The 26,286-nt window shown below is 42.7% G+C and overlaps 1 protein-coding gene across 2 annotated transcripts in view; it reads left to right on the forward strand.

Moving 5' to 3' along the window:
- Nucleotides 1-26,286, forward strand: part of LOC124004825 (ER membrane protein complex subunit 2) — a 60,879-nt gene that overhangs the window by 22,644 nt on the left and 11,949 nt on the right. For both annotated transcript variants that reach the window (XM_046313638.1, XM_046313639.1), the window contains exons 4-9: nt 1,602-1,687; nt 10,776-10,833; nt 19,369-19,454; nt 19,824-19,883; nt 22,944-23,025; nt 23,282-23,392. In XM_046313638.1, the coding sequence (XP_046169594.1) occupies nt 1,602-1,687; nt 10,776-10,833; nt 19,369-19,454; nt 19,824-19,883; nt 22,944-23,025; nt 23,282-23,392 (483 nt within the window). The remainder of the gene's footprint in view (nt 1-1,601; nt 1,688-10,775; nt 10,834-19,368; nt 19,455-19,823; nt 19,884-22,943; nt 23,026-23,281; nt 23,393-26,286) is intronic.

Consider the following 26,286-nt stretch of genomic DNA (forward strand, 5'->3'; position numbering starts at 1 on the left):
GGTTTAAGCATTGTTGTGGACTTGTTTTTTTAAATTTATTTAAAAAAACCTGAAACCTGGAAAAACAAAAAGGAGAATTTAATTTTGAAAGAAATGTAATGGAATCGGGCAGAAAATATAACAGATTTTATAGGGCCCTACTAAGTCGTTCTGGATAAGAGTCTGCTAAATGACTCAAATGTAAAATATTTCTCACCTAACTATCTGAAACACGGAACCCAAACCGGCTGCGCGCGTGCGTCATCGTACATAAATGTATTTTGTCCCCCCCACACTAAACGAGATCACCACACGCCGGTTGAAATCAAAACAAACTCTGAACCAATAATATTAATTTGGGGACAGGTCGAAAAGCATTAAACATTTATGGCAATTTAGCTAGCTAGCTTGCACTTGCTAGTTAATTTGTCCTGGGATATAAACATTGAGTTGTTATTTTACCTGAAATGCACAAGGTCCTCTACTCCACCAATTCATCCACACATAAAACGGTTAACCAAATCATTTCTAGTCATCTCTCCTCCTTCCAGGCCTTTTCTTCTCTTGACTTTATATTGCAATTGGCAACTTTCATAAATTAGGTGCATTACTGCCACTGACCTCGTTTGTCTTTCAGTCACTCATGTGGGTATAACCAATGACGAGATGGCATGTGGGTACCTGCTTCTATAAACCAATGAAGAGATGGGAGAGGCAGGACTTGCAGCACGATTTGCGTCAGAAGTAGAACTGACTTCTATTTTAGCCCTTGGCCCTCGACGCTCGTTGGCGTGCGCACAATAATTGAATAATATAGATTTCAAAATGTATTTTGCAACGCTCGTACATGCGACGCGAGCGGTGTAGTCAGCCAATAAGACATGCTTCGCCATTTTGGTGTCTACGGGCTGGATGTGTCAATGTGTAGTTCATACATGCATAATCTAAGGAGAATTACTGTTTTACCTCAATTAGCCATGATATAATAATATATGCCATTTAGCAGATGTTTTTATCCAAAGTCATGTGCGCATACATTTTACTTAGGGGTCGTCATGAAATCCCTAGTTTGAAAGCAACCGTTTTCTTGAAGCTGTGCTGTGCATTTTCCCCTACATTTCCCCCCATGTGGGCCAGCCCCTGAGCAATTTGAGTTCTCGTCAATGAGCTTCAGCCCCTCTCATTTGAGTGACCGCTATCAAGTGGCCCACCCAGCGTTATCTGCGGGGCGGACCCAACGGCACAGTGAAAACATCAGAGAGAGACCGATAGGGAGAGCAATGACGTGGTGCACATATGTGACGTAGTACGCAATTTTCAGGGGACCACTTTTGGCTCCGTGAGTGCTAGTTTCAGAACTACTGGCAAGAAAGTTGACAAAAGTACTGGAGAATCTCTAAGTGCAGTAACTGTAAGTCGCTCTGGATAAGAGCGTCTGCTAAATGACTAGAATGTAAATGTCAAATGTTATTTTCATGAAATAAACAGATTTAAAAAATACAATTACAAAGACTGCATGGGGGCTTTTAAGTAGTATAAAGTGTATGTGTCCTGTACGTTTTGTAACATGTTGCAACCAGCCAATTCTAATTGCACCTCCCCTCTGCCCACTTCCCTTGCAGACTTGTCTACAGGAACTGAAGAGGCAGTTTCCAGGTAGCCAACGAGTGAAGCGATTAGCAGGCATGCGGCTGGAGGCTTTGGAAAAGTAAGCTTCAGTCTCTCACTGTAACATGGCCGAAAGACTAAAGGGTAAATCCATTTGAATTCAATCACTTTTTGACAGCTACCCTTTTGATTTGAACGAAACATTCCATACATACAGTTGAAGTTGGAAGTTTACATACACTTAGGTTGGAGTCATTAAACTAGTTTTTCAACCACTCAACAAATGTCTTCTCAGAAGTTTACATACACTAAGTTGGCTGTGCCTTTAAGCAGCTTGTAAAATTCCAGAAAAAGATGTCATGGCTTTAGAAGCTTCTGATAGGCTAATTGACATAATTTGAGTCAATTGGAGGTGTAGCTGTGGATGTATTTCAAGGCCTACCTTAAAACTCAGTGCCTCTTTGCTTGACATCATGAGAAAATCAAAAGAAATTAGCCAAGACCTCAGAAAAAAAATTGTTGACCTCCACAAGTCTGGTTCATCCTTGGGAGCAATTTCCAAACGCCTGAAGGTACCACGTTCATCTGTACAAACAAACAATGGTACACAAGTATAAACGCCATGGGACTATGCAGCCACCATACAGCTCAGGAAGGAGACTCGTTCTGTCTCCTAGAAATGAACGTACTTTGGTGTGAAAAGTGCAAATCAATCCCAGAACAACAGCAAAGGACCTTGTGAAGATGCTGGAGGAAACGGACACAAAGGTATCTATATCCACAGTAAAACGAGTTCTATATCAAAATAACCTGAAAGGCTGCTCAGTAAGGAAGAAGCCACTGCTCCAAATCTGCCATTAAAAAAGCCAGACAACAGTTTGCAACTGCACATGGGGACAAAGATTGTAGATTTTGGAGAAATGTCCTCTGGTCTGATGAAACAAAAATAGAACTGTTTGGCCATGATGACCATCATTATGTTTGGAGGAAAAAGGGAGAGGCTTGCAAGCTGAAGAACACAATCCCAACCGTGAAGCACGGGGTGGCAGCATCATGTTGTGGGGTGCTTTGCTGCAGGAGGGACTGGTGCACTTCACAAAATAGATGGCATCATGAGGTAGGAAATATTGAAGCAACATCTCAAGACATCAGTCAGGAAGTTAAAAGCTTGGTCGCAAGTGGGTCTTCCAAATGGACAATGACCCCAAGCACACTTCCAAAGTTGTGGTAAAATGGCTTAAGGACAACAAAGTCAAGGTATTGGAGTGGCCATCACAAAGCTCTGACCTCAATCCTATATACCAATTGTGGGCAGAACTGAAAAAGCGTGTGTGAGCAAGGAGGCCTACAAACCTGACTCAGTTACACCAGCTCTGTCAGGAGGAATGGGCCACACTTCCACAATTTTAATGTGGGAAGCTTGTAGAAGGCTACCCAAAACGTTTGACCCAAGTTAAACAATTTAAAAGCAATGCTACCAAATACTAATTGAGTGTAGGTAAACTTCTGACCCACTGGGAATGTGATGAAAGAAATAAAAGCCGAAATAAATAATTATCTTTACTATTATTCTGACATTTCACTTTCTTAAAATAAAGTGGTGATCCTAACTGACCTAAGACGGGGAATGTTTTACAAAGATTAAATGTCAGGAATTCTGAAAAACTGAGTTTAAATGTATTCAAATCTAATTTTATTTGTCACATACACATGGTTGGCAGATGTTAATGTGAGTGTAGTGAAATGCTTGTGCTTTTAGTTCTGACAATGCAGTAATATCCAACAAGTAATCAACCTAACAATTTCACAACAATTACCTTATACACAAGTGTAAACGAATGAAATAAGAATATGTACATACAAAAATCTATGAATGAGTGATAGTATAGAACGGCATAGGCAAGATGCAGTGGATGTAGTACAGTATATACATATGAGATGGGTAATGTATGTAAACATATGACGTGGCATTGTTTAAAGTGACTAGTGATTAATTTATTACATAAATTTTGCCAGTGGCTGGAGTTGAGTCAGTATGTTGGCAGCAGCCACTCAATGTTAATGATGGCTGTTTAACAGTCTGATGGCCTTGAGATAGAAGCTGTTTTTCAGTCTCTTGGTCCCTGCTTTGATGCACCTGTACTGACCTCGCCTTCTGGATGATAGCGGGGGAACAGGCAGTGGCTCGGGTGGTTGTTGTCCTTGATCTTTTTGTACTTCCTGTGACATCGGGTGGTGTAGGTGTCCTGGAGGGCAGGTAGTTTGCCCCCGGTGATGCAATGTGCAGACCTCACTACCCCCTGGAGAGCCTTACAGTTATGGGCGGAGCAGTTGCTGTACCAGGCGGTGATACAGCCCGACAGGATGCTCTCGATTGTGCATCTGTAGAAGTTTGAGTGCTTTTGGTGACAAGCCAAATTTCTTCAGCCTCCTTAGGTTGAAGAGGTGCTGTTGCGCCTTCTTTACCACGCTGTCTGTGTGGTTGGACCATTTCAGTTTGTCTGTGATGTGTACGCATAGGAACTTAATGTTCTACCCTCTCCACTACTGTCCCGTCGATGTGGATAGGGGGGTGCTCCCTCTGCTGTTTCCTGAAGTCCACTATCATCTCCTTTGTTTTGTTGGCGTTGAGTGTGAGGTTATTTTCATGACACCACACTCCGAGGGCCCTCAACTCCTCCCTGTAGACCGCCTCGTCGTTGTTGGTAACCAAGCCTACCACTGTAGTATCGCCTGCGAACTTGATGATTGAGTTGGAGGCGTGCATGGCCACGCAGTCGTGGGTGAACAAGGAGTACAGGAGAGGGCTGAGAACATGCCCCAGTGTTGAGGATCAGCGGGGTTGAGATGTGGTTACCTACCCTCACCACCTGGGGGCGGCCCGTCAGGAAGTCCAGGACCCAGTTGCACAGGGTGAGGTCGAGACCTAGGGTCTCGAGCTTGATGACGAATTTGAAGGGTAGTATGGTGTTAAGTGCTGAGCTGTAGAACAGCATTCTCACATAGGTATTCAGATTGGTCAGGGCAGTGTGATTGTGTCGTCTGTGGTCCTATTGGTGTGGTAAGCAAATTAGAGTGGGTCTAGGGTGTCCGGTAGGGTGGAGGTGATATGGTCCTTGACTAGTCTCTCAAAGCACTTCATGATGACGGAAGTGAGTGCTTTGGGGCGGTAGTCGTTTAGCTCCGTTACCTTAGCTTTCTTGGGAACAGGAACAATGGTGGCCCTCTTGAAGCATGTGGGGACAGCAGACTGGGATAAGGATTGATTGAATATGTCCGTAAACACACCAGCCAGCTGTTCTGCGCATGCTCTGAGGACGCGACTGGGGCTGCCGTCTGGGCCTGCAGCCTTGCGAGGGTTGACACTTTTGAAATGTTTTGCTCACGTCGGCTAAGGTGTGTGTGTGTGTGTGTGTGTGTGTGTGTGTGTGTGTGTGTGTGTGTGTGTGTGTGTGTGTGTGTGTGTGTGTGTGTGTGTGTGTGTGTGTGTGTGTGTGTGTGTGTGTGTGTGTGTGTGTGTGTGTGTGTACGACTTCAACTGTGTTTGCCCATTGCAGAAGTGCTCAGAAAGTGACTTTGGACATGAATGCCAAAACATTCAAGAGAAAGGTTCTCGGTTGAATTCATTCCGTTGTGCAACTGACTAGGTATCCCCTTTCCCTTTCATTTCCCTTTCAAAGTTTATGCTTTGAGACATCCATATCTTCATCACTGAAGATCACTATTTTCATCACTTATTTTATAATGATTTTATAATGATATAATGATTTAAAAAAAATTGTAAATCTTTAAAAAATCTAGCATCTCAATGCTAGAGACATCACAACCGGCCATGATTGGGAGTCCCATAGGGCGGCGCACAATTGGCCCAGTGTCGTCGGGTTTGGCTGGTGTAGGCCGTCATTGTAAATAAGTATTTGTTCTGAACTGACTTGCCTAGTGAAATAAAGGTTCAATTAAAAACTCGATTTTATATAATCTAAGGTTTTTGTGTTGTGCCCGCCATCAGTTGAGAGACAACATTCTCTTGAACACAGGATGGTTGTCATGTTTTGACTGATAAATGTACTAAAATCGGAATAACATTTAAACTTTCAAATGGTACCACAAAGATGGTTGGAGGTCCACACATCAGAGAATGTTGACTTGGAATATGTTATTTTAAATTATACTGTCAATCTTCCATAAGAAACCTAATGAAATCATTGTATACTGTAATAGAAAAGGCATGAAATTCGATGGTGAGTGGACACGTGTCATATTTGTGGCAGTAATTAGAAATAAAAATGTCAATTCATTTTACATTTCGATGAAGTACTGGCTAAATTTCAGTAGTCTGAAGGGATTTGTCCATTATATGAATTATATTTCTATGCTTGAAATAACACTAGGGCTGTCCTTTTTTAAAAATTGTATTTTTATTTTTTTAATGCATTTACTTTTCCATGGACACACCCTATGTATTTGAATAAAATCAACTCTATGTACTGAGCTTGTCTGATGCTTTAACCCTTTCCACTCGTACCCGTATGTATACGGGTTTAAAAAGGAAGATTTGGGCACTAATAAGTGCCTAAATTGGAACATAGTGGCTGTACAGAAACATGCTAGAACTCTGACTGACAGCCGTTCTGAATTTATGCACCGCGCACGACAAGAAGTTGCCCCTTCCCTCCCAGTAATTGGGCAACTTTTGCAGTTTTTTTTTGTTGTGTGAGGGAGAGAAATGCTGTAAATTAAGACGAGACATTGAAGATTATAATAAATACCTCATTGATGTCATACAAACTAGCCAAACACCCGTCAGTCCAAATGTGTACTTCACATTTCCAAATCTTAAAACCCATGTCATGTACAATGTCAACATTTGTGATCACTATGTTTGATGTAGGGTTAACATAGGGTTAACAAGTTGACATGGCTTGTTCTGAACAGAATGAGCCTATGTTTGTTGTGAAGAGAATTTAACGGCACACGCTAGCGTTGCACGGTATACTGAAACCTCTGTACTTTTTCGATACTATAACATGTAAAACTGTTAGGTACTAGAATGGTTACTTTCGGTACTTCAGGCAGATTCTACCATTACGCTCTGGAAGTTGCCGCCAATGGGCTACACGATAAGTTTTGTTTGAACTATATTTGAGAAGGCCAAGTGAAAATGAAGAGTTGTTTAACATGCAAATCACGATTGCGCCAATTCAACAGCTCACCGAAGAGTGTTTCAGAATGGCAGAGAGCGACCGCTGTCCAATGCGGGAGAAAGCACTCAATGAAGATTCAGTTCATCACCTTGGAGAGCTCCACTGCAGCGGCTTCTGACAAGCAAACACAATCTGTCAACTAGAATCTTCAACTAGAAAAACAAAGTAGGCTAATTTACTGTTTTCAAGTGTTATGTCTTCTTCGTTGTCCAACTATGGTAAGCTGTTTGCAGGTTTTGCATTCCTCTTTTTTGGCGTCATCCTTCACTACAATGAAATGCTGCCAAACTGCAGACTTTAAAAATATTTTGTCTTAAGTAAGCCTAATAGAGCCCCACAATGGAGGTGTCATAAAACCTAGCGGTCAAATGGGGGAAATGGTTTCCACCATTCATTTTTCCCATAGGATTTTTAACAAACACTTAAAATAAGGGCTGTGTTTAGTGTAGGCTTTACCCTGGCGTGACGTTTTGATAACCATGTAAATCTCTCTCGGACAAGTTGACTTTTATCAATATATTAATTTCTATTTCTACAAATAAAATGTATTGAATGCTTGAATTAATGTGTTTTTTAAATTTATTTATTTTTATTTTTTACATATAGCCTACAGTAACATCAACTAATGAAAATTATTATAATTTAAAAAATTCTGTTACCATTTATTTTTCAACAGGACAATGACCCAACACACCTCCAGGATGTGTAAGGGCTATTTAACCAAGGAGGAGAGTGATGGAGTGTTGCGTCAGATGACCTGGCCTCCACAATCATCCGACCGTCAACCCAATTGAGACGTTTTGAGTTGGACTGCAGAGTGAAGGAAAAGCAGCCAACAAGTGCTCAGCATAGTTAGGAACTCTTTCAAGACTTTTGAAAAATAACTCCAGGTGAAGCTGGTTGAGAGAATGCAAAGCTGTTATGAAGGCAAAGGGTGGCTACTTTGATGAATATAAATTATATTTAGATTGGTTTAATACTTTTTTTTGGGTAACTACTTGATTCCATAGTTTTGATGTCTTCACTATTATTCTACAATGTAGAACATAGCAAAAAATAAAGAAAAACCCTTGAATGAGTAGGTGTGTCCAAACTTTTGACTGGTACTGTATATCTGGGGAAGGGTATAAAACCATTTCTAGAGTCCATCCATTATTGGGAAATGGAAAATAATATAGAACTACCCAACCTCTGCCTAGAGCTGGCCATCTGACGAAACTCCGCAACCGGGCAAGAAGGACCCTGGTCAGGGAAGTGACCAAGAACCCAATGACAGAGTTCTTTGGCTGAGCCTGTCAATAGGACAACAGTCTCAATAGCACTTCACCAATCTGGGCTTTATGGGAGAGTGGCCAGACGTAAGCCACTCCAGAGGAAAAAGCCACTGTGGCAAAGATTTATATTCCAACAGGACAATGGGCCAAAGAGAGACAATGGGCCATAGAGCCAAAGCAACGCTGGAATGGCTTCAGAACAAGAATGTGAAAGTCCTTAAGTGTCCCAGCCAATGCCCAGACTTGAATCCCATTTGAAAATCTGTGGAAAGACTTGAAGATTGCTGTTCACTGTCACCCCCCATCTAACTTAACAGAACTTGAGATAATCTGCAAGAAAGAATGGTAAAAATAAATACAGATGTGCAAAGCTGATAGACGACTTAAAGCTGTAATCGCCCTGAAAGGTGCTTCTACAAAGCATTGACTGTAATATTTATGTATTTCATTTTCAGCCAATTTGCAAAAATGTCTAAAAACACGTTTTCACCTTGCTATTGTGTGTAGGTGGGTGAGAAATCGATTTAAACCATGTTGAATTCAGGCTGAAACATAACAAAATGTGGAATAAGTCATGGGGTATGACTACTTTCTGAAGGCACTATATGTCTTAGAGCAGTGGTTCCCAAGCTTTTTCACTTACTGAACCAACAATTGCATGTTTCTCTGCCCGTGGTACCCCTGAAGTACAAACAATCGACCTGTCGACTAAATGGGGTCAGCCCTAAATGGCGCTCACCCTGTATTCAAGAGCATGTTGTGTCTCAACCAATAGCGGGCACAACACAAAAACCTCAGATGTGAAATAGGCTCTAAGCTACAATATTTGTGAATATTGAAGGAAATATGGAGTTTGTGTTTTTAGATAATTGACGTTAAAGGTTTTTAAATTTTTTATTACAAAACCTTTTTTTCAATAAATAATTAAATTTTGAGAATTTTTAAAAGCTTACAAAAAGTGGTCAAACTCAACTGTTTATCTTTTCCAGTGATGAAGACATGGATGTTGCATGGTATGGAAAATGGTTGTACTTTGAGCACCTTTTATCTCCTGAATATTTTGGTATTCAGGTCCAAAAAGTCACTTTCTGACCACTTTTTCCATGGGCAAATGTATGGTAAGTTTAGTTTAAATCAAAAGGGATGCTTTCAAAAAGGGATTGAATTCAACAGAATTTACCCTATAGGACTGTGGTAAAGGGTGGTTAGGGTAGATCCTAAGTGGTACGATGGTGTGTGTGTGGTGGGCTCTCTGTGTTGGAAACAACCATTCCACTGGCAAAAAGGGGGAGAAAAAATAAGTGAATGTTTCAGTGCTCTGCCCTTTTTAGCCTGAGCGAGGGATTCCCCGGGAAGGAAGTGGTTTGCTCCCACTGCTATTCTGGGGGTCCCTCAATCTTCTGTTTAAAAAATAAATAAAAATTAAAAAAATTCTCTTGTGCTTTTCGTCTCCGAGCTGAGAGGCAAGGCCTTGCCTGCCTGTAAATATTGACATGCCACCACAGTTTCAGCTTTGTTTCTTCTAAGCACTGTTTATTTTTAAATCTGCAAATGTGATTCATAAAAACAGAAAGGGATTAAGATAAACACAGTATTTTTGACTGGAACTGGAGTAAGGGTAATTCAATCTGTTTTTACCACCCCTGATCACCATGACTCGTTTATTGGTTATGTCAGAGTTGATGTGATAATTGAGATTGATTGCTCCTGCACTGTCAGATTAAACAAATGGCACACTGGCCTCTAATTGGCTTCAGGCGGAGGTACACTGGAATGACACAGCTTCAAACAACTAACTATCCCCCCACCCCCGACACACAAACACGCACTGTGTCTCATTGAGCCCCCCCCCCCAGTAAATAAAGCATATCAAAGTGGCTCAGGAGTGGTTGCCTGGTGCCATCTGAAATCTCCCAGAGTGCAGTTGAGTAATAAAGTGGATGTGAGTGAAGGAGTGGCACTGGAAGTGGGGCTGCTCACTACAAATGGGAAACAGAGTTGCTTCTGTTGTAGGTTGTGGTGGGCAGAACAGGTTTTGATCATGGAGCCCCGGCTTTTTGGCTGCTAAACCGTTAGCATTGCAGTTCGCCTCTAATAAAAGAAACAAGTTCAAAATCATCGCTGCGGACCCATGATTTGACATGACAAGTGAAGTGAACACGCCTCCCCATCTCCCTGTTGCCAGGAAATTTCTGCATGGTTTGATGTTTACAGTTCATAACTCACTCATTTTAAACAGAATCGTATGGATTCCCCCTTTGCCTTGTAACTTTAAAACACACATTGTGTTGAATATAACTCTGATCAGACTTGTATGTAATGGAAGGTAGCTTATTATTCTACACGGCTCAAAATAAAGGCCTTTAAAACGAAACTGAACAGATTGATTTGATTCACCTTTAAAGAAATCAAAGGCAATAATTGTGTATACACTCTTCAAATCAGTGTACTTCCCTACCATTATGTACTGGTTTCTTAACTCATTGTTAAGTGGCGTAAGTCTCTCACAACGCAAGCTATTTGAGCAGCAACAGTAATGACTGTTTATTTCCTCTTTTAGGTCACTGCTGATTTTGGCAAGGGTTCACAGTATAACCATAGAGACCAGCTGCATTGTGTACAGAAACTTGATTGCCTTGAACTCTGTTTGATTTCCGCACCACCTTATTTGTCTTGACTGGTGAGTCCTTTTTTTTCTGCCTTTTTGAAGGTACGAGGATGCCAGCAAGCAGTATGATTCAATACTGCAAGACGATCCCACCAATACGGTAAGTGAGGAAAAACACATTCTTATTTAGTTACAGTTGTTGTCCAAACTTTTGGACAGCTTTTGAATCTGCTGTAAAGTTTTGGTATTAGTGGTGCGAGTTTGCTTAGTTAAACTCCCCTTGGCCTTTTTTGACCTCAACCACATTGCTGATCAGGCTCTCACCCACACAAATGACAAGTGTTTGATGGGGGGGATGGTTCATGCTCTTAGTCAGTGTTGAACATGTTGGGTGGAACTAAGGCTAAACTAAATGCCTGCTCTTTGAAGACTGTGATATATAGGTAGTTTTTAGACCCCTTCTGGGGTGAGCAGGACTGTGCTCCTGTATTACATCCTCCATTACTGTCGTGAAAATGCCCATCAGTCCGAGTACGTTTTCATCATTTAGTGGTATTAAATTGGCGCTTGTGTATTTTTTTGGTTAGTCATCATGTACATTATTTATCACACGTGCACAGCATACATTACCTTGTTTGAGGAGCGGAATAGCCAATCACCTGTAAAACGAGAGTAGCTCCTCAAAGAGCTGGTACTGGAGTGAAACCAGGGAGATTGTTCAAGTTTGACTTCGAAATTGGACGTCTATCCATGTCCTTGGGGCAACAGTGAGCGCTATTGCCATGTTTTGGTTTTGTTAGGGTGTTGTGGATGGGGTTGGGGGGCAACTTCAAAATTTTGTGTTTGGAGAAACGTGGATAAATGTTTAATTATGCACTGAGACTGCGGGAGCTTGAGTGAAACATGCTTTTGTAAGCCTTCGGCTACGATTTTATTTTGATGGCTATGATTAAAAAGAGCTAATATTTTTGTTTCTATCTCAACTCATAATTAAAACGCGCCTCCCTTTCGTCATTTGAGTGCATAGGCTCTAGTCAACGGTAGTCAGGTTATCAGCCCTGTCACCCACCATTTTGCAATGTAAGCATGAGGCAGTATAATTGTTTGAAACCTGAACAGTTTACTTCAAATAATGAGGCATGTCTTACCTTGCTTCAAAGTAGCCTAGTAGCCAAAATCCATCCATAGAAACATGGAAGCTATTATTGACTTCCTCATGCCATTAACCAGCATTTCTCTCCTATTCTATTGGTTTTCAGAACTTTCTTTTGTTGTCCAGAAGCCAGAGACCATCCTAGTTGTTGCTATTAGAGTCCCCCTCGTTCTATGTTTCTAACTGAGATATTCATCTGTCACATGTGGGACCGCTCACATTAGGTGTGCTGTTCAGAACGGGTTTTCCGCAAATTGAATTTTGAAAATGCAGTTTTATTAGCTGCTTCATTACTGGAGGACCATGTTCAATAATAGGCTATAGCCTTTTGACTAAAATACAATAGGCTTGCTATTGTTGCATGGTTCTCTTGCTGAAAAATGGCAATTTCTTTTATTCATGCATAGTATTTTCTGTTAGTCACAATTTTACTGTCTGGATATTTAGGATTTTTTTTTTTTTTTTTTACAATTTGTTGACCGGTTTAATTAGGGTCGGTTAATCGACAGCAAAATTAATCGAAATGTGCATCCCTTCTTCAGGTGTGAAGCCCAGCGTTCACTTCTAAAGAGATACAGGAAGCCGTTTGACTTTTACTCAAGTTCTTTGTTACATTATATCTTAGGCCCATGCACAATGCACTGTGAGATTTGTAGAGCATTTTGGCTCTGACAAGGCTGCTACTTTCCCACTATCTTGATCGCCACTTGCTGTATCAGTTCTATCCATATGTTGTCTGTCTTTTGTGTGTCATATGTATAACTGTATCTGCCAATTAGTCTGCATTATCATCATGATGTAGCAAAACTGATTTTCCCACAAAACAATTCCAACAAATGCAACGCTCTGGTTTACACAGCAGTTAACCATTTGAGTCCGTCAGATTATACATGGGTATAGCCTTTAGATATACACAATTGTTGCCTTAAGTTCCATACAGTCTTCTCTCAATTTATATTGAATTTCAGCTGAATGACTTGCAGGACCATGTCTATCCAGTGTTCTGCCAATCCCTGACCACCAACCCAAAACACATTGTACCTGCTGTTAATTGTTTCCATAGGGACATGTGGCCACGCAAGAAAATACATGTTTTAAAGGGTTTTCAAAAGAAACCATGACCTTCATTTGTTTTGGCAGTCCTCCTGTAGACGTTCAACAAGCTTTTGCGTTGCCCCGACACATGGACTTGCTTAGATATATTAAACATTTTCTCTTGGCTGGCAAAGTGTGAGAGACGAAGCATAAACATTTGTCCTTTGGACACTATGTGAGGATTCTGCACCTCACCGACTGTCTGTTTCAAACAAACGGAGGCCTTGCTGACAAAATCAATAAACTTGGGTATGCTCTGATGCAGTCGCCTCCCCATCTTTCTGGTGTGGAAGAATTGCCCCCCTCATCTCTATCGGTTCCCTGGCGTGAAACTGTCTGTTCCCCCCTCGTTCAGACCCCTTTACACCTTCTTCACTTTGTCATTTACCGTCATTCTTTATTTTACTCTCTGTTTCTGTTGGGACAAAACCAGTCACACTGTTCATTCTTCTATTAAAATGTTTTACACAGGTTAGATCCACCATGTCCTATTTCAATTATAAGCACATTGAATACTCTGTCATGGAAGACAAGACAGGTGGTGGGAAGGGGAGCACAAGTTAGTTTGTATAGGCCATGATGCTTCCAGAGCAACTGCTTTTGGTCGTCAAGTTGCCAGTGTAGGCACTTCCACAACCTCAGCAATAAATATACTTAACAAAAATATAAACGCGACATGTAAATTGCTGGTTTCATGAGCTGAAATAAAAGGTCCCAGAAATGTTCCATACGCACAAAAAGCGTATTTCTTTCCAATGTGTTGACATCCCTGTTAGTGAGCATTTCTCCTTTGCCTAGATAATACATCAACCTGACAGGTGTGGCAAAATCTGATTAAACAGCATGATCATTACAATAAAACGGCACTCTACAATGTGCAGTTTTGTCACACAACACAATGCCACATATGTCTCACAGTGTGTAAATGATGTATCCAAATTGTCATACCTTTTTTATACCGACCTTGTGACTTACAATCCGAAGGTTAGCCATGCTAATAACTACATGTAAAATCTCATAGAGAATAATAACTAAATGCTAACGAGCACAATGCAAATATGTTATAGTCTCTGACCTAAAATATACAAGTAAAGTATAGAAGTAACAAAAAACTGCTACTCACAGTTTGCTGCATGCACAAAACAGATATTAGACAGCAAGGCTCATGATCCAGGAAGGGATTCTCTGCAGTTAACAGGCGAAGCTTGATTTTGGAAGAAGCTAACCACTTAGCTAGATACAGTGCCTTGCAAAAGGATTCATCCCCCTTGGAGTTTTTCCTATTTTGTTGCATTACATCCTGTGGTTTTAAAGGGATTTATTTGGAGTTCATGTAATGGACATACACAAAATAGTCCAAATTGGTGAAGTAAAATGGAAAAAATAAAGTTTCAAAATATCCCCAAAGAATTCTAAAAAAAAATATCAGGAACTTTGATTATCCCACGGAGCACCATTAAATCCATTATTTAAAAAATGGAAAGACTATGGCACCACAACAAACATGCCAAGAGAGGGCCGTCCACCAAAACTCACGGACCAGTCAAGGAGGGCATTTAATCAGAGGGGCAAAAAAGAGACCAAAGATAACCTCGAAGGAGCTACAAAGCTCCACAGCGGAAATGGGAGTATCTGTCCAAAGGACCGCTTTTAAACCACACACTCCACAGTGCTGGGCTTTACGGAAGAGTGGCCAAAAGAAAAAAACATTGCTTAAAGGAAGAAAATAAGCAAACACGTTTGGTGTTCGCCAAAAGGCGTGTGGGAGTCTCCCCAAATATATGGAAGGTACTCTGGTAAAATTTAGCTTTTTGGCCATCAAGGAAAACGCTATGTCTGGCGCAAAGCCAACACCTCTCATTACCCCGAGAACACCATGGTGGTGGCTGCATCATGCTGTGGGGATGTTTTTAATCGGCAGGGACTGGGAAAATGGTCAGAATGGAAAGCATGATGGATGGCGCTAAATACAGGGAAATTCTTGAGAGAAACCTGTTTCAGTCTTCCAAAGTTTTGAGACTGGGATGGAGGTTCACCTTCCAGCAGGAAAATGACCCTAAGCATACTGCTAAAGCACCACTCGACTGGTTTAAGGGGAAACATTTAAATGTCTTGGAATGGTCTCGTCAAAGCCCAGACCTCAATCCAATTGAGAATCTGTGGTATGACTTATAGATTGCTGTACACCAGCGGAACCCATCCAACTTGAAGGAGCTGGAGCAGTTTTGCCTTGAAGAATGGGCAAAAATCCCAGTGGCTAGATGTGCCAAGCTTATAGAGACATACCCCAAGGGACTTGCAGCTGTAATTGCTGCAAAAGGTGGCTCTACAAAGTATTGACTTTTAGGGGGTGAATAGTTATGCACACTCAATTTTTTTTTTTGTGTCTTATTTCTTGTTTGTTTCAACCCCCAAAATATTTTGCATTTTCAAAGTGGTAGTAGGCATGTTGCGTAAATCAAATGGTACAAACCCCACAAAAATACAGGTTGTAAGCAACAAAATAGGAAAAATGTGAATGCTGAATGCTTTTGCAAGCCACTGTAGCTAGCTAGCTACGAAATTAGAAAACCACATGCACAACTGCAGAGCATTTAGCACATTCTAGGCAGTTAACTTAATAATTATAAGATATCTAGCAAGCAAACATTTAGTTGTGAATTCCTGAAACTAGATCACCTGGTGTGTGCTGCACAACGGTGAGTGACTCACAAGGCTCCCGTCTCTCGTCTGCTTGTAGACTCCACGTGACTGTGGACTACCGGTAAGCTCTATAATAAAAAAGGATGTTACAGGTGAAATGAAGAACGCAATCTTTTTTTCCCCTAACATATTACACAAGTTGGCTGCAGGTATTTACTTAAAAAGTACCTGCAAATATTCAAATGTATAAAAAAAAAAGTCAAATAAATCCTGTGGCCATTTCCAAATACCCTGGTATACTGTCAAAATTGTTTCCCTAATCTGAATTTGGAAAGGCAGAGCGTAAAATCAGCCTTCGCAAAGTACAATGTTTTAGGTTGACTTCGCTGAAAGTCTACCGGGTTCTGAGTTATCAAAGGCTTTCTAGAAGCTTTACTTATGACACATAATAGTTTACTTAATGGGTAAACTAGTTCAAACATCCATTGCCCTAATCATTCTTTGGGTTGTGAGATCTTCTCCAATGGGAGGTGCCTTGGGAATAGTACCCTTGTGGGAATGGTAGGTACTAAGTACTCACTAGCCAATCAGAGCACCACCCAGGTGATGTCCTGAGGATGTGATCGGTCCGTTTCCTGATCTCAAGGCTGGGTGGTTGCCATCCGTAACACCAACGCCCTTTCGGTTAAGCCTGAGGGCGGGAATGGAAACAAGGTCCTCACTGTCCCCTGGTGTCTTCCAGACCAGATTTTTTTCCCACCAACCCTTCTTGGCTGGTGAGGGTGTGGTGTGGACAGGGGCTGACATCATTTAGGTCACCTGTCTTTGAATGAAGGATCTCCACTACTCCCAGTCCAGCATGTTCTCTAACATGTTCTGTACAATGAGGGAGGGGATGGAGCTCAAAGAAATGGCGGAAAATTGGCGACCACAGCAAGGACTTGTGAGGCATCCCAGCATGCCGAGCTGGAGATTGGAAACTGAGCTGTTGTAATTACAGGCTGTGGAATAGATGTGGTACCCATTAACCAAAATTGTTGAATCAACAGAAATTGCTCAAGGTTTCTTTGCCATGGCGGTGTCCAAAGAATGTGTCGAACTCTTAGCCCTTCCATAGTTTTATTGTGTTCCAATACCTACAGCAATGATCTGGAGAATTTCTCGTCTGCTTGCGTAAATGCATTTTTGTGCTTCTCATCTTTTTTTCTTTAAGAACTTTGGCTAAAAAGCTAGAGCCTAGCCTAGTGTCTGTCTACCACAATTTCATACAAAAGGTAACTTCATGAATTATTAATTCAGAGTCCAAATGACACTGGATGGTTCATCTGTTAAATGGAATTCCGACCCTTCTCTTATCGTTATTGTGTAGAAGTAATTGAGGTCACTAAGAATCCCTTACTGAGGTTGAATGGGAATTGTATGCAGTTAGAGTGTAGGACAAGATAGTTATGACAGTGGTAAAGATGCACTCAGATTTCTACGGAGCTGAAACCAGATCCTGTTGAAATTGAAAATATTGGCTCTTTGCAACCATATGATTTCGAGCACTATTTAGACAATGCTTCTGTATTAGATTTCTGGATGCCTTAGTATACTTTTGATTCCAAGTAATACAAGTAAAACTCCCTAAGCTCTTAGGCATTTGAAACATCTGTGTAACATTTTTTATTTTTTACTGTAAACAAATGTTTTACTCTGAATGTTTTAGTGTTGCTTTTAATGCGTTAATACCTTCATCTACCTGCTATTTCACAACAGCGGCACATAACATCGTTCATGGCCCCCCCTTCTTTTTCTCTGCATTCTTCTCCATCTCTTTTCCCTCCAATCTCGACTCCTCTATCTCTCCCTCTGTATGTTATTTAACTTTATTATAACGTGCTATCTAGGTGTCCAGCGTTGTCCTCACAGTCAGCCTGGGTTGTGGTGAGTCCTTCTCAGTTAGCGCCAGGGTTGATTTAAAAAATCCAGTGCTCTAAATGCTCCTCGAGAACCCTAATTAAAAAAGAATCATGACAACGGTGGGATTATCCCTGCTGCCAGGTTCTTCTGGATCATTAGTTTGGAGAGGGGGAGAGAGCAAGAGGAGGAGCGGTTTGGAAGAGCTCCGCATTTAATAAAGTTCTGTGTGACTCCTTCGGGGCTACCAACTTCCATGTGTTCTGAGTGAGCCCCAAGTGGTTCTTTATCAGGAATGAAGGACTGGGAGAGAAGAGAGGAAGGGGGAAAGAGAGGGGTGTGGGGTAGGCCTACAATTGCAAGAATCGCACTGAAAGTTGGTGTTCTGACAGATTTTTGGTATCGGACAGGGAAAGTACACATGTTAGCAATTTGGTTAGAAGTGAGTAAAAATTCCTTAATCTCACATAGCATCAATCCCCAGTAGAATATGGTCCATGTAGAATAGTTTGATATTTTGAGGAGATATGTGTTTTATGGGTAGAGGGGGGGAGAGAAGAGGAAGTTGGTGCGACCCCCCCCCATTTTCTCGAAGCTTGTGTTTAATTGTGTGAGGACCACTCTCAAACGGCAATTCACATGTTATGTGTTTATTTTTAGAACAAATGCAAGCAATGATACAGGTCAACAATCTAGATATTTATAAAAAATTGCTGACTTTAGATTAGTGTGTGGTTGTGTAAGTAAGCACTATAGCCAGGTTGTAGTGCAGGTCCCTGTTTCAGGGTGATGGATAAGTGGATTTATTGTGACGGCGGTGTCAGTGGATTCCCAGATTTATGGCGGCTCAGACATGACTCATGCACAGCCCTCAATGGCTTTGGTTATGAGTGTGGGAGAAAGGAAGCCCCACTTAATCAAATGCCAGTCCATAAATAAAATGGGCCGTGGCAGGCAGGGCAGCACCATTCTAATGGCAACAGCAGCCCGCTGTTAGGTACACACACACACCCTCGCAAACGCTGCCTGGAAAAGTCAGAGCAGCGAGCGTAATACTTTCTGATTCAGATTGATGAGAATCTAATCCACTTTAAGGTCACTTCAACATCAAAATGAAAGAAAAGGCAATTGGAGGCTGATGTAAGTTAGCATGGCTTCAGAAGCTCGTTCTGAATGCGCTGGCCGTCGAGTTTGGGTTAAGGCCCTGTTTTCCCCACTTAGACGGGGATGACTCACCACTTTATCTCAGACACTAAGCTCACACACGGCGACTCAAACATCGACTCATGATTTGTGTTCTTCTTTCCACAGATATAGCCTAGCTAACCATTACCTCTTATGAGATGCTGGCACATCAATTTTAAAGTTGCCCCATAACAATATCAATAATAGTAGGGACATCAGCATTTTAAGTAGTGAGGCTTCTCACTGCTGTGTAAGAACTGTAACAGGGAAGTGCTCAGTAAGGCTGGTTCATGCGGTCAATATCTCTCCTAAATGAAGATATATCTTAACTGAAATGATTTGGTACTGAAAATCACCACTTCACATCAACGCTGTTGGCTGATGATTCCGTAGAGAAAATGTCAAATCCCGAATCCCACCACTCCAGTCCTCCACTCTCCATCGACTTGGCGTTCTGTGAACTGATGGTCCCTATTCCCAAGGGACTCGGGCCAGAAGCAGAGAGGGGGGTAGCATTGACCAACTTCTCATACCCCCCCCCCAACTTCCACCTGAGCATAGTTCCAAGACTCCCAAACTCATTTAACACATACACCCCCCCACCCTCCTTTCTCTCCTCTCCCTTTTATTTGTGTGAGCTCTGAGGAGACCCCCTCTCCTCAGTCAAACACTTGAGGAGCTAAGACCTTACTAATCCTCTGTTGATGCCGATCTCCACAGGCGGCGAGGAAGAGGAAGATCTCGATTCTGAAGGCCCAGGGGAAGAGCGCCGAGGCCATCCGCGAGCTCAACGAGTATCTGGAGCAGTGAGTAGTGTTTTACAAGGGGATTTGGACGATCTCCTCACACGCACCCCCCCTGGCCTTTTTAATTAAAAGGGGGTTTGCATTCGATTTGATCCGGACTGGGCCACAACCTGTCCATGAGACCCCCTCATCTCGACTCCATCTTGGGAGCTCTGCCTCTCTGCCCTGTCCGTCTGTTAGCCTAGTTATATAATGCCACGGTTTTTGATTGATTTGAAACGTTGAGATTTCAGCAATTGTACTATATATTAGAGAGGTTATTGTTGATGATCCTCTTGCTAATCAGGGTTCTAAAAAGCATGTTGTGACGTTGCTGAACTGTATCCTCAATGGGAGACTCCCTAAATTTCTCACTGTTTTTTTTTACAGGTTCGTCGGGGACCAGGAAGCGTGGCACGAGTTGTCGGAACTCTACATCAACGAGCACGAGTAACCATCGCATTTCTTCCATCACATTAGCTTACTTCATCATCTACATCACTTGTGACGTTTTGACTGACGTATTATTCCAGTGCTGAGGAATAACCTGTGACCGTTCCAGGTTCGAGTGGTGTGGGTCATTCTCGCTCTCGTGCTTTGCCAGCACTCCCTGGTGTCAAGACCTGGAGGCAGCACCTTATCATACCTGTCAGCTTCTATCAGACTCAGGGGGGGGCGAGACGGACTGGGGAGTGTCTGTAAGCAGTAACTCCTCTCTCCCAGTCTCGGTGACTGACCTGACGGCTTGATCCCAGAGGGGGGGATGTATTAGGATGGGCACAATGGAGAGGGGTGTTGAAATGCCTAACTCAGCCAGGGGTCCGCATTGAGCCCCTGTCTATGTTTGTCACATGAAGAGGAGGGTAATAGGATTTTGACCCTAAGCTCCCCGCTCATACATATGGGGGTAAGACAACCCCCTACTGATATCTCTGTTGCCAGGGGTAATTGTCAGGCTCCCAAGACAAGAGCATTGTGAGAAATGTTTTTGTTTCGTTTTGTCACTTTTTATTTTTTATCCCTCCTTAATTGTCTTGGGGGCTTAGGAGTCAGGGAAGCAGACGTCTTTCACGGAGGTGTGTGTGTGTGTGTGTGTGTGTGTGTGTGTGTGTGTGTGTGTGTGTGTGTGTGTGTGTGTGTGTGTGTGTGTGTGTGTGTGTGTGTGTGTGTGTGTGTGTGTGTGTGTGTGTGTGTGTGTGTGTGTGTGAGAGCAGCACACCGGCTCTGCGGTCACCCTGGCAAGAGGACAGTGTCTGCAGGAATGTTTAGCGCAGTGAGAGGGCTGCTTATTGGATATTTCACATTTTTGTCCCGAGGGGCTTTATTGCTGTAGTAGAGGGAGGACATCCAGGGGTGAGCGGATTATCTCCCAGCTTAGCCAAACTTTTGTAATATCACCCCATTCACTCCCCGAGCCCCTTATCTACAGGCGTGTCCATTTCTTTTCTCTCTTTTTCTTTATTTTGGGTTACAAACTCCCTTTTTCCCCCCTCCTCTCTTCCGGACAGCATGGCATTATCACCTCTCTTTTCCACAGAACGAGAGGCAGGGAGAGTGGCTGCAGAGAGATTCCCAGGAGAAGTTGGTGGCACTTTGTTTCCAGAGCCAGAAAAAACAGAGGCTGATGGAGAAGAGAGGAAGAGCAATGAACTGCTCCGCCCTCAGTGTGTAGCGCCCCGCAAGCTAAAAATATACAAATCACTCACGGCCTGCCATTGTTACATGTTGACAGGCATCAGTGTTCAAACATTATGACAGTAATTAATAGCCTAACGCAGTGGAAACTTTTAAAAAGAAAGACACACAAAAAAAAAAAGAAATCCTCATACCGCTGAGTGATAGTCAGACATTATTGAGATTGTGCCTTTTTATTATTGTTGCGTTGAACCGTTGAGATGCTTCGACTCATTGGGAATCATCTGAGCTTGTAGTGCTGTTGAATTAGGCGTTATTTAACTACTGTCTAACGGTTCAGATTGGCCTGGTCATCCAATGGAGCATGATGACTTTTACTGTGGTCAGTTTGCACAGTCTAATGGAGGAATCTTGATCCGTTTGCCCAAGTCTGGTTGGGAAAAAGCTTTCGGGTGGAACTCAGTCAAACTGTGGTATTACAATTGGTAGCACCAAAAACCAACCATTGTCTGGTTTGGTGTTCAAAGAGAACAAAGCATATGTGTGAGTCATAGTAACAGTGCTACCACCACGAGGTAGCAGCGTGGTCTCTGAACCCAGGTGTAGCGAGTTGGAGCTGAGTGGTGGTGATGATGATGGTTGGAGATTGGAGGGTGCAGTACTGCAGTCAGCCAGGCCTCTGCCTGCTGATGGAGGCTGCCTCTCCTCTCCGCTGCAGGCCCGGGGCCACTGCAGGAGCACATCTGAAAGTCTTTATGGGGAGGAAGTGGTAATTGTAAGCAGCCCCCCAACCTTCCGAATACCCCGATCTCTCTCTCGCTCTCTCTCACTCTCCCCACCACTCTAATGCTGCTCTCTTTCTTTTGAAGTCCTTTAAACAGACTCTAAATGGGCCCGATCGTCTCTTCATGTCGTGCGAGGCAGCATTTGGTCCTGTCTGTTCCCGCCAAAAACACCCAGCTTGCGTCAGAGCTTTTTTTTTCTTCCCCCGACCCTTTCTCCCTCTGTGGCAGTGAAATGGCTACAGATTAGCATCCTTATCTTGTGTCATTTATGATCCCTCCCCCCCCAGCCACCACAAGCACCATTTTTGGTTTTTCTGCACATTGCCAAGCGCTGATACAGCATATGCTGGATCACGTACAGTCTCTCTACACTAGAATTGAATGCTGGGTTTTGTGTTTTGTCCAATATTGTTTAATAGCCCTGTTTTGATTTTCTGAGTTCATGCAGTCTTTCAAGGCGTGGGAATTGAGTGTGTGTGGACTGTGTAATTCTGACTGTGTGTGCTGGAGAGATAAACTTGCCTTCCCTTGGACGGGTCCCCTGAAGGGGAAACTGTGTGTTTTAAAATGTGGAATGGCTGCAGATTAGCGTGAGGTCAACAGCTCCAGCAGTGTGCTGAGAAGTGATCTCATCTGAAGTAGGGCACCGTGTGCCAGTTCCTACTGTAACGCTGACCACAGGAAGGTATTTAACTACACATTACCAGAGTGAAAAACACATCGCCGGACAGATTGATCCTGTGTGTCTGGAGCCCCCCCGCTCCTCTCCTTTTCAATGTTCCACTTTGCAAAACTGAAGAGTTTCGCCAATATAGACATAACCACGTAGGCCACCAGATCCCCTTAGTGTGAACATAAACTTAGTTTGTTGGATGCATCTTCCTAGATCCAAACTTGCCAAAATGTACAGTAAAACCAATCGGCAATAGCACTTTCTGCAGAACAAATAAACACTCTCGAATTGGAATGGGTGGACTACGTCACAGATGAAATGGAGCACATTTTGCCCCCCGTACTATTTTAAAGCTGGATGATGAACTGTCCATCGCTCTAAGTCATCAATCTATTCATTGTTCCCTTGTTCCCACAGCTATGGAAAAGCAGCCTTCTGTCTGGAGGAGCTGATGATGACCAACCCTCACAATCACTTGTACTGTGAGCAGTACGCTGAGGTAGGTATAACTCTCTGCATGTCAGTCATCAAGCGGCCTAACTATGGAATAATGTTTCCCCCCAGCCCTCTACGTGAATGCTCTCTCTCACTGGAGGAGTGGGCCGCTGCACTTAACGTCAACGGGAATACACGCTCATGAATGTCAATGTTTACACGGCTTGTCATGTCGTGCTTATCCAGATGCCATGTAGGCATTGCGTAAGCACCCCAGGTTGACACGCCTCATGCCCATATTTTAATGCCTTGTCTCACAGGTGAAGTACACCCAGGGGGGGCTGGAAAACCTGGAGCTGTCCAGAAAGTATTTTGCCCAGGCCCTGAAGCTGAACAACAGGAACATGAGGGCCTTGTTCGGTCTGTATATGGTGAGTTCGCACATCTAACTGTCGCATGATGAGAGAAGCGAGGGAGGGGGGTGAAAGAGCAACAACTCATCCCTTTTTCTCCTGTGGTTTGTCAAAATGTGCAGGCCTGCTACTGCCTTTTGTGTAGCGACCACAGAGCCCAGCTTTCAGATAGGTCAGTGGGTGAAGCCAGTGGGTAAACCCCCCTGGCTTGGAAAAGTCTGCCCCTTCAAGCTCTCTATTTTGGTAATTTTACCCCTCTAGGCTTTCGTAAGGGACCTTTTATCATGTTGAGGACCAAAATGACTCAAATAAATAAAGAGCAGTGGCAGTAAGAAAACGGGGAAGAGAGGGCCACTGCCTCCTTCCCGCGTTCTGTCAGTCGCAGGCGCCCCCCAGCTCCGGCCCAGGTTAACGTTTTGATTTCGTCTGCGCCAAATGCCCCCCTTTCATCTGCATATTCATTTAAACAGGAAGTTGTCCATTAGCACCAATGCATCATATGTAAGTGAGTCCTGACATAAGAACACAAATGGAGAGTGCAGGAATAAGGGTGGATGGATGGCCAGAGCAGAGAGAAGCAGCGACGCAGTCCTTCCAGTGTTTTCTCTCTACTGCCACAGGGGTTCAAGCAGTCAAAACATCTCATACCCGGAAAGGGGCACAACCACTGGATCCGTTCATGGTCTTTGAACAGGTATCTTCACTTTTATAGACTAACTTTTATGTTTCTAAAAGTAGTCCATGGGGTTCAAATGAGCTAACGTTATTTAAACAAATTCAAACCGTCAATGACTCTCTCTCCCGGCCCGTAGACTACTTTCAGGGTAAATGGAAAAAGAGGTAAGTCTAAGAAGGTCTTCAAGGTGCTAGCTAGCTACAGAACGTGCATAAAAAGCAGCATCAATTTAAGAATTTCAGGTCCCTTAACCTCCAAAGTTATTGTTGTTAAGAGCACCTAAACGGAACGGAATTATCTTTGTATGCACTTTTCTCTCTACACATTTGATAAGAGCAATTTGATAAGCACTAGGTAAATGAGTAAGCCATTTTGATAAGGGGATTGTAAATATAAATGACAATTGTTCTAGGTCTATTTCACCATCAGTTATACCCACATACATTTACGACGGTCACTTTAGTATTCCTCTCCTTACATTTTGCATCATTCCATTACAGTCAGTTTACCTTTCTTCACTCTGTCACGTTCGTGTGGTTGTTCCTGAGGATCGCTAGCAATAGTGGATCATATCGGGCTAACATATTACAAGTTGTGCAATCATTTGGGACATGTAGCCTATTGGAACCATTACGAACTGTAGACCATACATACAGTACATGTAGCAGGTTAAACCTGGAGACCGGCACACTGTTCACGACAACTGGACTGTTCTCATCACAGTTCCATGATTTAGTGTGGACTTATTGACTACTGTTCAGCCACTACTGTACACTATTCTCACCTTCCAATATTTTATAGCTTGAACAATTTGAATAGGTCAGCTTTCAGGATGAATCGAACCACTGTATTTTTGATTGACCAATATCGTTTGTATAGTTGTATAGGTTCTCCAAACCTGTTTTTTTATTTTTTTATTCATAAATACTTTTCTAACCGTAAATAATATAGATCAGAATATTTTTTAAATCTAGCAATTGGTGTTCAAAATCAGAAATAGGTGTGTGGTTAGATCTACAAGGCTTTCTTTCATTGATCCCTAATATTCTGAACAATTCTTTCCATATATTTTAGTGAGTCTGTCGAGAAAATTCAGATTAAAGGTACGCCAAATTAAAGGGGATGGCTTTAGATAAATGCACTGAAAATCCTATTGAATGAAAACTCCATGAGAAAGTCTGTTGGCCAGCAAGTGAGAGGGTTTTCAGTGGTTTGAATTAAATGTATTCAGCGCATAAGGGAACCACGCCTGCAAGGCCTGTTACGCACCTGCATAAGGTAAGTCTGAATATCAACTACTGAAACGTGCATAGGAATGGCATACATAGTTAAATAGAGGACTTTATGTTCCTCTGTCAAATCATCCACTGCCACTTGTATATTGGCCTAACGCGGGTTTCAGATTTAAATTTGATTGTAAAAAAGTTCGTGTGCACGAGGTCCAAAGTTGAAATCCTTGACAAGTGCACGTTCGTTCCTAACATGGGATTGTGCCAAGGCGATGACTTTGACCATTTCATCTGATTCTGGGAGACTGTGAAGCTTCATGAACACCACTGTTGGGCAGCTCCTCACCGAAGAGCTATTTGATTGGTTCAGTTTAGTCGTTCAGAGTACCTGGTACAGCTGAGTAGTTGGTAGCCGTGATCACTGTAAGGTTCAATCAATCAATCAAAGTATTTATAAAGCCTTTTTTTACATTTATTTTTTACATCAGCCAATGTCACAAAGTGCTGTACGATGCAGATGTATAAGCACTAACACTAGTTAGTGTTAGTCAGTGCTGTGTCACTCCACTAGCGGGGATCCTTACAGGAAGACGACATAATTCTGGGGTAGAGCTGACATCATACGCCGGAGGTTATGAAGAAGAAATCCAGAAGCAAAATCGTTTACATTTTTTTTAGAAATAGGGGGGGGGGGCAAAGTTGATTGGGGTGTAGTTAAGGTTTCAGCATGTCCACAGGGACTTCTTTGAAGTGCTGCCCGTTTAAGCCTAGTGGGGTTTGCACTTCGGAGACGATGGCAGTAGCATGGAAAATACATGGGTTTTGTGGTTCTGAGGGGAGCTGGGGCGGGCAGAGAGCATGATTCACATCGCGCTTCGCTCGCCACAGCACCGCGGGTTCTGAAGACACACTGAAGACATGCCGGGCCCTGTCATCACCGGCAATCTATGGTGTTGGAGAAATTAGGGCCCATTAAGTGACACTGCACTCGGGGAGCTGGGGCATTA

This window comes from Oncorhynchus gorbuscha, linkage group LG19, assembly GCF_021184085.1.
Source record: "Oncorhynchus gorbuscha isolate QuinsamMale2020 ecotype Even-year linkage group LG19, OgorEven_v1.0, whole genome shotgun sequence".
Taxonomy (NCBI): domain Eukaryota; kingdom Metazoa; phylum Chordata; class Actinopteri; order Salmoniformes; family Salmonidae; genus Oncorhynchus; species Oncorhynchus gorbuscha.